The sequence below is a fragment of the Engystomops pustulosus genome, chromosome 4 (assembly GCF_040894005.1).
Source record: "Engystomops pustulosus chromosome 4, aEngPut4.maternal, whole genome shotgun sequence".
Taxonomy (NCBI): domain Eukaryota; kingdom Metazoa; phylum Chordata; class Amphibia; order Anura; family Leptodactylidae; genus Engystomops; species Engystomops pustulosus.
Window position 1 is genome coordinate 142,509,626 of NC_092414.1, and position 15,773 is coordinate 142,525,398.

Below are 15,773 nucleotides of genomic sequence, written 5' to 3' on the forward strand. Positions count from 1 at the left end.
TCTCCGCCTTCTCTTGGTCTCCAGTCACCGATGCCCCATTTTCAGAATAAAGGGGTCCAACCTGTTGTGACCCATTTTTTTTTTTGCATTGTTATACCTAGAAGATTTTTTGGAATTTGTTTTGCTATCTTTAGCCACCTGTCTTTCATTTTGTATTTTGGCTAATTTGATTTCCTTTTTACAGATTTTGGTAAGTTTTTTGTAAGTATTGAAAGCCTCAGGTGACCCGTCAGATTTATATTTTTTAAATGCCCTCTTTTTCTCATTAATTGCCCTTTTAACGGTAGCTGTAAGCCACGAGGGGTGTAATCTAGCCCGTCTATACTTGTTACCTATTGGAATAAATTTAGAAGTATAAAAACCCAGGATAGATTTGAATGTCTCCCATTTAACATTAGTATCATCATGTGACAGTATCTGATCCCAGTCTATATCCTGTATTGTAGCCCTGAATTTTGGGAAATTAGCCCTCTTAAAATTCAAAGTTTTCGATTTTCCCACCTGTTTCTGCTTTTTAAAGTTTAAGAGGAAAATAATTATATTATGATCGCTGTTCCAAAGGGGTTCCCGGATACTGACATTTTGGGCAATCTCCACATTGTTAGAAATCATAAGGTCCAACAATGCGTCACCTCTTGTGGGATCTTCTACAAGCTGCACCATAAAATTATCCTGAAGAATGTTCATAAAATGTCTCCCCTTCACAGATAAAGATGAGCCCTGACCCCAATTTATATTTGGAAAGTTAAAGTCTCCCATTATCACTACGGCCCCCTCCTGTGTAGCCCGCTCCATCTGTTTATATAGGTGACCCTCTATTTCCTCAGAGATGTTAGGGGGTCTATAAATTACACCAAAAATAATTTTCTCAAAGCTCTCTTGGCTTTGAATTTCCACCCACAAAGTTTCAGCCTCCTCACACTCTTCTGAGACCACTGACTCATTCACAATCGCTTTTAAGTCTCTTCTGACATACAGACATACACCACCTCCCCCTATTTGCCCTGTCTTTCCGAAAGAGTGTAAAACCTTGAATATTAACATCCCAATCATGCGATACATCAAGCCAAGTCTCTGCTACACCAACAACATCTAACTGTTCCTCTAATATCAGAGCCTCAAGCTCGCCCATTTTGCCTGAGATACTTCTGGCATTTGTGAACATACAATTTAATTTTCCACAGTTATTTATCTGATTTAAAGTAATTTTACTGGCACATATATCCTCACCACTGTTCTGCAACTTGTGGGTCTCCTTATCCACTGCCTTAGGCCCCCATACACCGCCCACCTCACCACCCACCAACATAACCTGCCCCTCTCTGACCTGTCTACCCCTTCAGTGTCTTCCTTTTCCTCCTCCCCCGATCCTAGTTTAAATACTCCGCCACCCCTGCTAGGATCTTCTACCCCAGTACAGAAGCCCCCCTTCCATTTAGGTGCAAGTTATCTGCGGAAAACAGGTTGCACCCCAGTGAAAAGTCAGCCCAATGCTCTAGGAACCCAAATCCCTCTGCTCTACACCAGGATCTGAGCCATGCATTTAACTCCCTGAGCTCCCGCTGTCTGCTCTCTGTAGCGCATGGCACAGGTAGGATTCCGGAGAATACTACCTTGGAGGTCCTTTCCTTAAGCTTTGAACCTAATTCTTTAAAATTATTCTTCAGGCTCCTCCACCTACCATCTATTCTGTCATTGGTACCAACATGGACCACGACAGCTGGGTCAACCCCAGCCCCTCCCAGTAATTTATCCACCCTTTCCACCACATGCCGAACCCTGGCACCAGGGAGACAGCAAACCATTCGGTTGAGGCGGTCTTGGCGACAAATTATTCTATCCGTCTTCCTTATTATAGAGTCCCCTACAACCACTAGCTGCCTTGGCTTACCTGCACTCCCATCCACCCTACTACTAGCTGGTCTGCTCCCCCGGCTGTAAGGGAGAGCAGGATCCGCTAGGGCTGCCATTTCTGACACTGACGTCCTTACATCATTGCACAATTTTGCTTGGATGTTCAGAGTCAGAGTTGGCCTTCCTTTTCTTTGACCCCTTCCTACCCCCTCTAGTTACAGTAACCCAGCTACCCACCTGGCCCTGCTGGCTTTCCTCTCCACCCTCCACTTCTACCCCGCTTATTGCTTGCTCAGTGAGCAGCATACTCCTCTCAAGATTGTCAATTGCTCGCAGCCGTGCAATATCTTCCTCCAGATCTCTAACACGAGCTTCTAGTAGAAAAATATGGGCACATCTGTCACAGCGGTATTCACCCTCGAACTCTTGCTCCAGCAGTGTATACATGCGGCAGAGTGTGCACTGGAGCATACCACCAATCTTGCTAGCCATATCCTAGTAACAAAACAGTGATAAGTATATAAATCAAGAGATATGTAGGTTACTTACAGTTCTGTGGACTTCTCTTTTTCAAACTCCGCTTTTTTCAACTCCACTTAAGTTCACTAGCCACTTAGAATCACAAGCCAAAACTGAGCGAGCTCAAAAGTGAGTTACTAGACCTTAATTTATCAGGTGTGAACACTAATCCCTCCTCCCAATTAGCAGACCAGGCAAAGAAAGGAAAAAAAAATCTATTTAAATTGTGACACTAAGAAAAGTGCCTTGCTATTACCTATATAGTCAGTCCACAATCACCCAAACAACAGATTCACTCTTAACACACACAAAACTCCGCTTTTTTCAACTCCACTTAAGTTCACTAGCCACTTGAAATCACAAGCCAAAACTGAGCGAGCTAGAACTAGAGATTATATTCCGATCTTTTGGTGCATTTAACTGCGCATGTGCCAAAACTTAGCAGAAAGTAATACACAAATTTGCCTGGACTTTCAGAAAAGTGAGAAATGACTCTATACATCATATTTGGACTGTATTCGGTCTACGTTTCATATATTAAAGGAAACCTACCACTTGAAGTGGCAGGTATAAGAGGGAACTACCAAACACCAGCTCAGGGTGAGCTGGTGCTGGAGCTTATTTTTGTTAGTGTTTTAAACCACAGTATCGCGGTTTAAAACACTTTTTAAACTTTATGGCCGGAGCTGCTTCGTCGCACGGAGGTAAGCGCTCGGCGCTCCATGCACGCGACCGTGCACGCGGCTACATAGGAAGTGAAGGAGAGCCGCAAAGTTTAAAAAGTGTTTTAAACCGCGATACTGCGGTTTAAAACACTAACAAAAATATGCTCCGGCACCAGCTCACCCTGAGCTGGTGCTCGGTAGTTCCCTCTTATACCTGCCACTTCAAGTGGTAGGTTTCCTTTAAGCATGATCATGTGTTTCCAGCCTTAGGCCACCATTTACTTTCAATTGAAACTAATGGCCAATTATGCCCTGCAGTCATAGAAAGCGCCGCCAGGCCATTTATTTGATTTGAGTGGCAGTGATTTCAAGTGATGCCAGTGCAGAATACCTAAGCAAGCATAGCACCTGCAGTTATCTTGCCGATGGCTACATATACAGGGTGGGCCATTAATATGGATACAACTAAAGAAAATGGGAATGATTAGTGATATCAACTTCCTGTTTGTGGCACATTAGTATATGGGAGGGGAAAAACTTTTCAAGATGGGTGTTGACCATGGCGGCCATTTACAAAACATTAAAATACGGGAAGACTGGGGTTTTTTTTAGAACTTTTTCTTTATAATATTGGATAGAAGACAAACTTAATCTATTTCAAAGAAAAGCTATTTAATACATTTCATATAACTCAATACCGATATATACATGCAATGAAGTGTAATTATAGTAAAACACTGTATTCTGGCAAGTGATGAAATAAATATGCCTCTACGGTCTACAGACCAAGTCGATAATTTACAGGAAGTAAAATCCCTTTTGAAAAGTTATAGAAGAGTGGAGAACTCAGAAAAAGCAACATTCACAGAAGTAGTAACTACAAAGCACCCCCAGCAAAGATCAGCTCCAGTGCAGCTTGGATATCTCCTCCGGTAGCCTGTAACGCCCGCAGACTGAGCTCTTCATCACGAATCCCCATATCCCGTAACTGCTGTAGCTGAGGCTGCCACTAATTATGCAAGACAATAGAGAAAATAAACTTAACAAAGCAAAGAAATAATAGAGTTTACACATATTAATCCATTTCGTGACAGAGGGTCATTGGTGCCTGAATTTCCAGGTCAATTTTTGCAGATCTGTTTTGTTCTTCTTTAAATTACAATATCTGTGTAAACACTTTATATAGAGAACATTTAATGAGTCTTTTACATGACATGTGAGACTTTAAACTGATATCAATAAAATGATTCTACATTTTATTATACAAAAAATTAAAAAAAAATATGCTTTAATAATTTTCCCTATTACATTTTCTAATAAGCAATAAAATGTTATAAACCTATAAACATTTACAAACATGTGTAATGAATATGTGCAATCCATTTTTTTTTACTGTATATTCTTTAATTTTCAGACCAGATCATACTTGACAAAGGTCGGGCTGACTGAAATGTCCTAAACTACCTCCGATCTGTATAATATATTTTTCTTGTGTTCATATATCTCGGTGAAGGCTATGCGATATATTCACCAAAATAAAATCATAAAAATTACTCTGGTGTGTGCCATGTTCTCTGTATAAAATCAAACATATGTCATAAGTCATATCTCCGGAAATGTGGCATCTATAAATGCAATTTTGGTGTCCAATTAAAGAGGAGAAATTGTGTTTCTAGGTGAAAAGGAATCCGAGATATCCAGATATCTGGTTATGGGAGATTCACCTTTTAATGAGACACCAGAATTGTGTTTTAGGTGCCACAGTATGGGAGATATGAATGACTGTTTAAAATGGGACACTGCCATGACATGTATATACGTGGTATCTAAAAATGGGCATGTCCAAATAGGACCTGTATAGCTGTATGGCAGTTGTGAAGGAGTTAAACATAATGTTCTATTATTTATCCCTTTATTGGCAGGGGCATTCCCATATCGGCCCTCCATGATACAAGAAATAACCACCCATTTTCTGTAGCTAAGTTTATGCAAGAAGTTGAGCGCAAAACTGCAGGAGAAACTGCAGACATGCTTATTAAAAGAAAAAAATAGGCGCAGTAACACAATAAATTATATTCTAAAAATGTCCCTAGCCTTCTCCCAGCACAATATTACATAATGCTTGAAATGGCACTAATACTTTTTAATTTAATGTTACTGAGCAAACTACTCACCTGCTGTGTGGTTTGGCTGGAAGCTTGCAGTGCATGTTGTAGAGCTTGGCTGAACAAGTCATTTGTGATGGGGGTCCCCGACTGTACGCTAGAGGACATGGGAGATGTTCCTGACGAATGACCCTACAGAATATATAACCATAACATTTATGTTTTCATACATGCAGAAATAGTTAACTAAAACAAGATTAAACGAATGCCAAGACATAACATCAGATACAATTTGTTCTGACCTGTGTTCCAGGTGTTGGTGTGTGAGAGCTGCTCTCTGGGGTACTTGCGAGAGCCAGAGCCGTAGCCAATTCACTTTGAGTGATAGGACGGGGACCTGAGGCTCCAGTATATCCCAGAGATGCTGGACGGGGACCAGATGTGCTACTAGAGGATCCTGGCCGAGACGTCTTTTGCACATAGGAATGAAAGAACAAAATTTTAAAAAGGAAAACTCTTTTCTAATCAATTTATGTTTAGCTAATCTTGTATCGGATCATCTCACCTGTGGATACTCGTCCTCTTCATCTGACAGACCATCAAACAGGAACCCACCTAGGATCCAACAGAGGTTACAACCAGAAACAAGTCAACCAAGGTAAATATAACCAAAAGCACAAAGGATGTATATCCGGGATAACATACAGTAGGATAGAAACTCTAAGCAACAACAAAGGGAACCGGCTTTAAAGTAGAGATTCTGGCTACAACTAATCAGGCTATAAGTTTAGAATTTTTTTTTAGATTTTTTATATTCTCCACCAGTGGCCCCTAAAGAGAGCTACATCTGTGTACTGTGAACCCTGGCCACAGAACACACTGCCCAAGGGGAAACAGGAACATTCATAAAAAAAAAAATGTTTTGACAATACATCCCCTTTTTATTCTTACCAGGCATATGTAAAGTTGCAGGAGGAACTGTATGAGCAGCGCCATCTGCTGATGGGAGTGACGAACTTCCAGTCACCGAATGTAGGATTAATATGATAGCATTTACTAAAGCAGGGTGAGAGGACACCAGTCTGAAAGAAGTAACAGCAAACTGGTTACAAAATGGTTAGTTTATGCCTCAAATTTATGATGCAGAATATAGGTCTTGCACTATGCCCCCTTCACATACTATGGATAATTTGGCAATGAAGCAATTAGAAATGATCTAGGAAAAATGAATGTAAGGTGAACAGATGAGTTATAAAGTTTGTTTGTTTTTTTTTTAAACAATTTTTATTTGGTTTTCAGTATGTACATCATACAATATTGTAAGTAATACAACATAATGTAATCACCTATGCAAAGGAATATCGTACTAGAATAGGCGGCGATATATTATATGTATAGGGGGCTAGGGTCAAGATATTGGCCCTACTAATTTCACATCTGTCAAAATAAAACAAATTTCAACATATTTGTAATAAATAACAGGTGAACGATATTCCACAGAGCATAACAATTATTTATTCTCATAATGGCGTCATGTTTAGCAGAGCATTTCCCTGTTGGACTCTTTGAAAAATATATATTGCTGCACATGTACTTATTCTAGATTCTGTATTATTGATCTATTCTTTATAACCTAGTTACAGGCTAGCTCCAATCTAACCTTTAAAAAATGTGTACATTAAAGAATATTCTACTGTCAATGTCACATGGGGAAGGGGCTAGTTCAAATATAGTCCCCATTTTCATTACCGATTTGGCAAGCTCTGTATAGCGCTGCGTAATTTGTGTGCGCAATATAAAGGAATTATTATTATTCCTATAATTTTCCAATCCTCTCTGAGTTTCACTTGCTCAAGTAGTAGCATTTTTATACAGTAAATCTTTTTTTTATTCCATTCCCTTACAAAGAATGGTCGGTTTATTATACAAGCTCCTATACCTCCACCCCCTCATCCTCATTGACTGTAAGCCCTTGAGAGCAGGGCCTTCACTCTATTGTACCATAGGATTATGTTTTTACTTTAATGGCTTATTTTATTTGTATATGTCCCCCACAATTTGTAAAGCGCTATAGAGTATAATGGCACTATATAAATATAAATTATTATTATTTATATATTTATTATTTTGTAGGTCAACAATGAAAGAGAATTTTCAATTTTTGACAATCATTGCATACAGGGTATACATGTTTATGGATGTAGGTCCCATTGCTGAAATCCACAACTCAAGGCAGAGGCTGTGGATCACACAGCCTGCTGCGTCTGTAACTGAAGTGATGCTGTAGGCATGCACAGATTTCTTTATTCACTTTAAAGGGAGTTTCAAAGATCGCCCAGCATACTTACTATTAATAGAAAGAGTTAAAAGTCCTGCCCATATCACATATATCAATTATCTGCCACTGAGGCGCTGTACCTTAATTACAGCAATTGTATGATATGCAAATGAGTAGAATTCTGCTCAGAAGAGTCATGTTTTCTCCAGGTTTCCAGTGAGCCACACCTCCTCCTTCTGACTGACAGCTTAGTGGGTGCAGTTTTCTGGCGGAGAAGGCACATATATCTCCCCATCCCTGCCAGTTTCTCCAACTCACACGCCACTTTGGTTTTGTCAGGGCATGAACGTCTGGCCCAGCAGATTTACTATATTCTCCACTGGAAAACCAACGGAACTGTGGAAAAAACCTCTAAGCAGGAGGGAAATTTTAAGACTGGCGTTTAAAATGCCAGCCTTAATGCATTCCCCCAGGGTCTCTGCAAATCTCAATCTGAGCAGACAGGAAATCAGTGGGAAACTGCAGATCATCTCACAATTTCACGCACCCTATGGTGACTGGGGCCAACATAGTCAAGGGGAGAAAAAAGTTTAGAAAAGATTTAAATGGTTTGAAGAGGCAGATGTAAGCTGGGACACAAGCACTGCTCTTTTCAGTAAGTAAGGCTTATTGTGACAGCTCCCCATTGGAACTTTAACCTTCACTAAAGGTTTAATTATCATTGTGATATATAATATTATTAATCACACTCAAGAACATGGTTTACGTATATTTGTGTTGGAGATGTGAGCCGGCTATTGTCAGCCATAAAAAAAACCCTGCTTTTTGCGGATACAGTCATTTTCTATTACACGCAATAACAATCTCATTATTGAAGACTGTTGATGCCGCAATCATTATGCAATGGGTTCCAATCCGGACAATTTCATGAACATCAATTTTGCAGACATTAATATAGTAAGATGATAGCGGCGCAGCTGCCAGTAAGAACACTCAGCGTCTCAATTTTAATTTCTTTCATCTTCTACTGAACTGGATCCATTAAATGTGTATATAGAATTAACATTCAGCAAGTCCCAATATAAAGCAGAAATTCTTGGAGACTTGTGTGTGTGATATTAACACTTACGTGTCCAGCATGCTGGGATCTGTGAATACTGTAAATAAATCTTTATCCTGCAGAACTCCTGTAAAACACAGATGAAAGATATGATGATCCTCTGCTGTATTATTTTTAGTATACAGTTTTATACATTCTTTCAATCATCCACTCATATCCCCTACACCAGAGATGGCGAACCTTTTAGCGACCGAGTGCCCAAACTACAGACCCAAATCCCCTTCATTTATTGCGAGGTGCCAACCAAAAATTAAAGCAGTATCTTATTGCTCCCTGTTCTTCAACAATGTTCAATCATATTGGACTCATGAGGACACCAACATAGTAGATGGGAAGGAAAATTTGCATCATTGTAGCTTCTTTCCAGTGTCCCTCTGTACACAATCATGGGGCCAGCAGGAGGTCCTCCAAAGATAACTAGGCCCTGTCAACACATTCCTGGGGCAATGGCCGAGGTGCTTGGAGTGCCGCTTCTGGCACACGTGCCATAGGTTCGCCAACACTGCCCTACACGGATCCAATGCCAAAGCAATGTTCCAAGTAAATAGTTCACTGTTAGCCAATCTCATCCAGTGACATGAAAAACTATGACTAAGGGACTCACCCATGGCCACGGGATCAGAACTGAGACCAGGAGTTGCCACAACAATCTGCTCCAAAGACTCACGACTGCCAAGCAGCTTGAACACCTGAATAACAAAAATGTTAGTGAATGTGAATCTGTATATATAGCTACATCATAGGGGTTCTTCACTCTTTTACATACGTTGGCAATGTACCTGTACTGGCTTAATAATAACCACTGAATGTTTTTCAAGTGATTAAGATTTCCTGTTACTTACTTGATTGTTTGTTTACATGTCTGAGCTCTAACGAATAGAAGGGGCCGGAGCAGAAGATTAATGACTCATCCTGCTCCCTCCATCCCTTCTCCCTGTATCTGTCAGTGAGACGACAGTGAGAGACACACAGAGGGAGACTCCACAAGTTGTGGAGAAGTTGTGTGTATATATGCAGAGTGCAGCATTGTGAGAAAATGGAAAGGCTAAACTCTCAAGGGAGGCAAAGGTACAAGTAAAGTACATGCAGAGACATGTCTAATGTGGTCAACTGCTTTAAGATTTGTATTTCTTTTGAAAGAGAATGTTGCTGATATTAAGGGTGTGTGCACATATTAAAGGTGTTGGCCAACTAAAATGATGTTTTTTGTAATGTGTGTGGGGCAAAATATTAATTTACCAATATACACCTATTAAAAGTTCTAAATCACTTTATTGAAAAGAAATTCTGGTCGCAGATGGAGGGATATGTGATCTCTACGTGTCCGATGTACAATTGCCCTGCCATACTAGTATTCGTAGTATTCCGGGATGTTTGCCTGATGAGGTAAATGACAGGAAGCTTCACCTTACATATCAAGAAGAGGTGACAAACTTTTTATAGTGTTATACTGGTAAGTTTCTTAATATCCTGTCCCCCACACATTACATAAAACATGAGGAACAGTGGCCAACCCATTTAACCCACAGAAGTGTTCTTCTCATATGCTACCCCTTTGAACAACAATGCAACCTTCCTGATACGCCATTTACATAGTGAAATACATAGGGCAGTGGGGAGATATTGCAGGGACGGCTGCCAAGTTCCAGATCTTACTTAACACCAAATTCCACATAGAAAGGCAATCTGCAACAGAGGTAACTGCAGGGCAAGAATTATAGCAATTCTGTTCAGATATTTATCAGAACCCTAGGTCACATAGTGAAGGACATTTCCAAATCAATTCATATAGATTTATGGGCCTCACTGATAGCTTGAAATTAAATCAGTAATCCAAGCTGTAACATGTATGAATTTTTTTGCAGAATTATTTTTTCATGGACAACTGCATACAAAGCATGCTTTCCTTTTGTAGAGTGACCCGGACTATATTATTCCTCCTTGCTTTTTAATACGGTGATGCATTTAATACGTCTTAATACATCAAAGTAAATATTGCACAAAAGCTGATGTGTAATATAAAAGGGATGGTACTTGATACTATCTTTAACTGCGGTCTCCCCAACAAGCCACAATTTGCCGTATATACACTAGTATAAGCAGATTTACCTTATTTTACCACAAAAAACTGGGAAAACCTATTGACTTGAGTAGAAGCCTAGGGTGGGAAATGCATTGGTCTCAGCCTCCACCCAGTATAAAGCCAGAAGCCCCTGTCCCCCAGTATAGAGCCCGCTGCCCCCTTTTGACATCATAGTGTGTGCCGATGGTGGGGACCAGCTGGGGCCATCAGAAGGCGAGTACACTTTTTTTTTTCCCTACAGACTTAAGTATAAGCCGAGTTAGGGTTTTTCAGCACATTTTTTGCTTTGAGAAACTTGGCTTATACTTGACTATATACGGTACATGGCTAAGCTGCCTTCAAAAATAAAATTTAAAAAAAAAATGAAAAACCCTGCTCAGATGGAAAATGATGAATAAAATATAGTAAATCACACACAAAAATAAAAGGTTAGACAAAGTGAAATAATTAACCTGGGAACGAAAGACCAAATGAATAAAACAAGATATGTTACACTTTCATTGTTTAACTTATGATAAAAAAAATGAATAAATTAAAGTTACGTGCCCAAAATCCACAAATACAAAAATACAAAAAAAAAGAGACAAAAGATGGCCAAAACTTATTCAAAAAGTATGTATGAAAATATATAAATGGAAAAAATATATAGGAAAAATATTAAATTAGCAGCTTTTGTAAGATTGCCATATTTACAGTATATAATGCAACATATATAACAGTGATGGCGAACCTTTTAGAGACCGAGTGCCCAAACTACAACCAAAATCCACTTATTTATCGTGAAGTGCCAACATGTCATTTTAAGCAGTAACTTATTGCTACCTGCTCTTCCACTTCTTTAATTGTATCGGTCGCCTGAGGCCACCAATACAGTTGAAAGAAGGAGGGCAAATTCAGACTATCATTGTAGCTGCTCTCCAGGGTCTCTCGGTACAGGAAGATTGTTGGGTCCAGCAGGAGGACCTCCAAAGATAATGCAGTTCTGTCAACACCTTTGCACTTTTCAAGCAGTTTCAAACAGTCAATGAAGTGTCGCTGTAAAATAGTGCTGAGAGCAGAATCTCTTAAGTTGCCTGATACTGTGGGAAAATTTAATGGATTTGGTCCTGTTTGGTGAACTCTGTCCTGGGCTGATGGCCTGAGTGCCCACAGAAAGGGCTCTGAGTGCCACCTCTGGCACCCGTGCCATAGGTTCGCCATCACTGATATATAACATATATAGTGCAAACCCTCCTATTTTGTACATTTAATACTTACTGCATCGCGGTAGCTGGAGCTTGTATGCAGGGCTGTGTGCAAAGCTCGGAACTCACGACTAGCAGCAATTTTATCCACCGGTTCTAAAATTTAAAAAAAAAAAAAAAAAACAATAAGACTAGAGTTTTCTTCCATGTGACTACCATTTTCCCATGTTCAGCACTACAGTAATACAATACATTGTTTTCCCCATGTGCAATGTACAGCAGGTAAACATCTATGTAGTAGACTCTAAGTCTCTAAATCCCACAGCATCTACTACCTGGACACTTTACAAATGTGGCCCACATCTTTTAGAGAGATGAGACACAGACATGTGGGGGACATTTATCAGGGCTTGTATGCCAGTTTCTGTTGTACAAACGATGAAAGAAATGCATTGCCTAGCAAACCTCCAGGCATTGCGATTATCTCTCCTTTTACGCCACCTCCAGGGCATGTGGGCATGGAGGGGCATGAAGAGGGCGTGGTTGTTCCTGCGTCATGTTTGCACACTTTCTTTTGTCTGTGTCCATTCAGGGCTGAATGTTTCCAGCATTTGCGCAAATTTAGGCCAGACTGAGCATTTGGGAATACCGGGGCAGTGGGCCACCCAATACATCAGTAGACCAGAGCCAGTGGCGGAGGAGTTTCATAATATGCTTAAATATCATACAGGTGCACCGTTCTTTATATTTTGTGATTACTCTCATCATGACATCACATGAGCAGGGACCGCTGTTTATACAGAGAAGGTAAATAATGATGCTTCCTGTTGAATGACAGCAAGCAGAGATCTTGAAAATCATGAGGAATTTATAAAGAAAGTACATTGGAAAATTGTTTAACTTTTCATTACACAAACAATATCCATTTGCTGGAATTTGCTTAAAGTGGACAACCCCTTTAAATGCTGTAACTGAGCAACTAGTAGTGTTCATAACACAAGTACTGGAACATTTAGCCATTCATCATGAACACAAAAAGAGACATTATCCTTCCTTCACAAATGGCACATACAATGTTAGCTATTGTGTTCATTCTAGCTATTGTATGAGAAGGAGTGTAATACTAAATACTACAACAAGCCAGTTCACAGTCCATCCATGCCTAAAATTCACCAAAGATAATAAAAGCCTGTCACTCACCAGGCCGGGGTGGGGGCTCTGGCCACGCTCTGCGCAATATGTGGACGGTGCTCCCTGACTGAACTCCATAAAACTCCAGAGTCTGATCATCTCGGAGACGTCGACCACAGTGCACCAGGTCTGTTCAAAAACATGAGAAACAAATGTCAAAACATTTAAAGAAATTAATTTATGACCTCCATATTTTAACCCTTTCCAGTTTGACAATGAAGTTCCATCCTCTCCATGGACTGTAATCCACACAAGTCAGAAAACACGAATGTGTACACTATCAAAGGATCTGTGGTCTGTTTTTGGCCCAGGTCTTTGGTGTGCAAAGTCCAGTCAAGACACAAACTCTGGCAGTATTAGAACCTGCTCTGAGTTTAGCGGCTCAGGCAGTTGGATCATATATACATTTTTGCAGATTTTACTACAGATTTTATGTTTAATAAATCTTTTTTTATAAAGTACTATCATATTCACTTTACAGATCATGGAGTATATATAAAAAAATAAGAAATTACAGAGTAGTAACAGAGTAATAATATTGTCATATGAAACAACAGGAGTGAGGGCCCTGCTCGTAAGGGAGTAAATGTCTTTTCTAGAATCTGCTCATTTATGTGAAATATCTCCAGGTTTCCTATAAATATCTCTTTCATGTGAAAATAAACAGAGAAGAGGCATGTTTGTCTGAGATGAGTTACATTTGGAGGTTGCAAACGTAGTGTCACTTTAGATGCTCCGATCTTTGGTATGATAGAATTTCATGCAAGATAGGATTTTGTTGAAAGTACATTTCATACCCTACCTTAGGGGGCTGGCAAGTTCAATGGGGAAAAAGCTGATGAATGTCTTTTAAAATTCCAACTGCAGATTAGATTCTTTGGTAGAAAATCCATATATATGTAAACCTAAGATGTAAACTACAAAAAAAAGCAGATGATATGCAGTACTCACCTATCAGCTCTGGGTCAGGAAGTGACTCTGGCAATGAAGCAGTGATCAGTTGTTTGACTGCTGACACCCGATGACCACAAGAAGTGTCCCCGTCACCATTGGAATGTACAGGGAGGTGGACAATGGATTTAGGAGACAGAGGCTGATCTGCCAGCTGGACGCATATATGGAGATCAGACATGACTGCAGTTTGATCCTGATTTGAAATCTAACGGAGAAGATGAGGAACAGACAAAATAAATTTTAACAAGTTCCCGAAGGCAGAGATGAAAATACAATAAAATCAAGGTCATTTAAAGCCCACAATGGGTCAGAAATCCTGATGTGGTAAAGTCCCTGAGTGGGCTTACAATTGAGGAAGAAGGAGCTGAGATACAACCTTATGACAAAAGACTGAGTCTAACATGTAAGACTTTTCTTTTTCCATACTTAGCAATAAAATAGGCAGTCCTATCAATGAATGACAGCTATGTCCTTATGCACATTCAAGGATAGCTGTCAAATTACTAAAATGACTGCCCCGATGACCTCAAATCAAATAAAGAACAGAGATTGAATTTAAAAAAAAAAACCATTATTCATACTGTATCTTATCCCAGCTATAAAACAATGTCCATCTGCTGTCTGCACATCGGATTAAATAATAGATGCAACAAGTTCCCATTTGGGCACCGCACTACTATATTATTCGCAAACTGTATAAAATGTGTCACAGTCCACATAGATATTCATATAGAGATATTGTAAACATAAAGAGATTTATGAATATAGCGATGCCACTGCTTGATTGAAATAATCAGGATGTGTGTGTGCGAGGCTTGTACCCCATAACTTATCTGTATGGACCAGGAAAGCTGCCAGCACATCAGTGGGTCACCCATGAGGATGGTTACAGGACACCCTCCTCGGGTCATAAGACTTTCCTGAAGATAAGCTGCACTCTATAGTGGGCTATGGGCCTGTGTAAGGGATGTCCCAGCACTCAGGGTGGTGGGGTGTCACAGTGGTGGCTGGGTGCCTGTCCCCAAGAGCACACATGACTGCCTGTACTGTCTATACACTCCAATACTAGTTTCTAATGGGGAAACACGGTGCAGACGAGACGATACAACCCGCCATAAGGCGCCCCCCAGGATAGAGCTACTTACCCGCTGACGATACTGCCTTTGTTTACAGTCCACTAGGAAATGACTAGTCTAAACCATCGCTACACGTAAACTACATGTCCCATCATCCCATGGCGGGCGCGGGGTAATGACGTCACGTCCTTGTGTAGCGTTCACCAATAGAGGCGCTACTGCTGTGTTTTTGTCTGATTCGGAGCTGTTACATGTAATGGAACTGGCAAAATGGTGACCCTATATTGCTATAGGAGGAACTACTCTCAGGAAAGTTATGACACTTTACCCAAAAATCCAGTGTTAGTCATGTTGTAGGAGAAAACAGTATCTAGTCTAGCAACAGAGGTGGGCGCTCTTCTAAGTGAGAAAGTTGAGGGTGGAAAAACAGGCATTTTATTCAGCCAGTTAGAATCAGCCTGGTCCTCATAAACTATCTTATATGAGTGAATCAAGAAAACTGCTTCTGACTAGGATATGACTGTCATTTTTTACACATTAACAACATGTAATGGGACAGTCCATCACGGTGTCACTAAGGATGTATGAAGGGAGCTCAAGGACCCTGTTCCCTGCCTGGAGTCTGCCCAAGAGTCCCAGACCTGTCATTTAACCAGATTGTTAGAGATCAGTAGGAAAATAACCATATGCAAACAAAACACCTGACATACAGATTTAGGCTACATTCACATGATGTATGCCCGT

General features: G+C 40.2%; 1 protein-coding gene across 2 annotated transcripts; it reads right to left on the reverse strand.

Annotated features, from left to right (window-relative positions):
- Positions 1 to 3,689: 3,689 nt before the first annotated feature.
- UBL7 (ubiquitin like 7) lies at positions 3,690 to 15,246 on the reverse strand. 2 transcript variants are annotated; one of them, XM_072147858.1, is made up of 11 exons: positions 15,099 to 15,246; positions 13,951 to 14,158; positions 13,009 to 13,128; positions 11,882 to 11,964; positions 9,146 to 9,230; positions 8,551 to 8,608; positions 6,095 to 6,225; positions 5,709 to 5,758; positions 5,446 to 5,613; positions 5,213 to 5,335; positions 3,690 to 4,047 (listed from the first exon to the last, which is right to left on the reverse strand). In XM_072147858.1, exons 2-11 carry the CDS (start codon positions 14,129 to 14,131, stop codon positions 3,916 to 3,918), a joined length of 1,131 nt encoding a protein of 376 aa, XP_072003959.1. In that variant the 5' UTR covers positions 14,132 to 14,158; positions 15,099 to 15,246; the 3' UTR covers positions 3,690 to 3,915. The 2 variants fall into 2 exon arrangements, with proteins under 2 accessions (XP_072003959.1, XP_072003958.1); XM_072147857.1 differs by lacking the exon at positions 15,099 to 15,246 and adding an exon at positions 14,775 to 15,039.
- Positions 15,247 to 15,773: the final 527 nt, after the last annotated feature.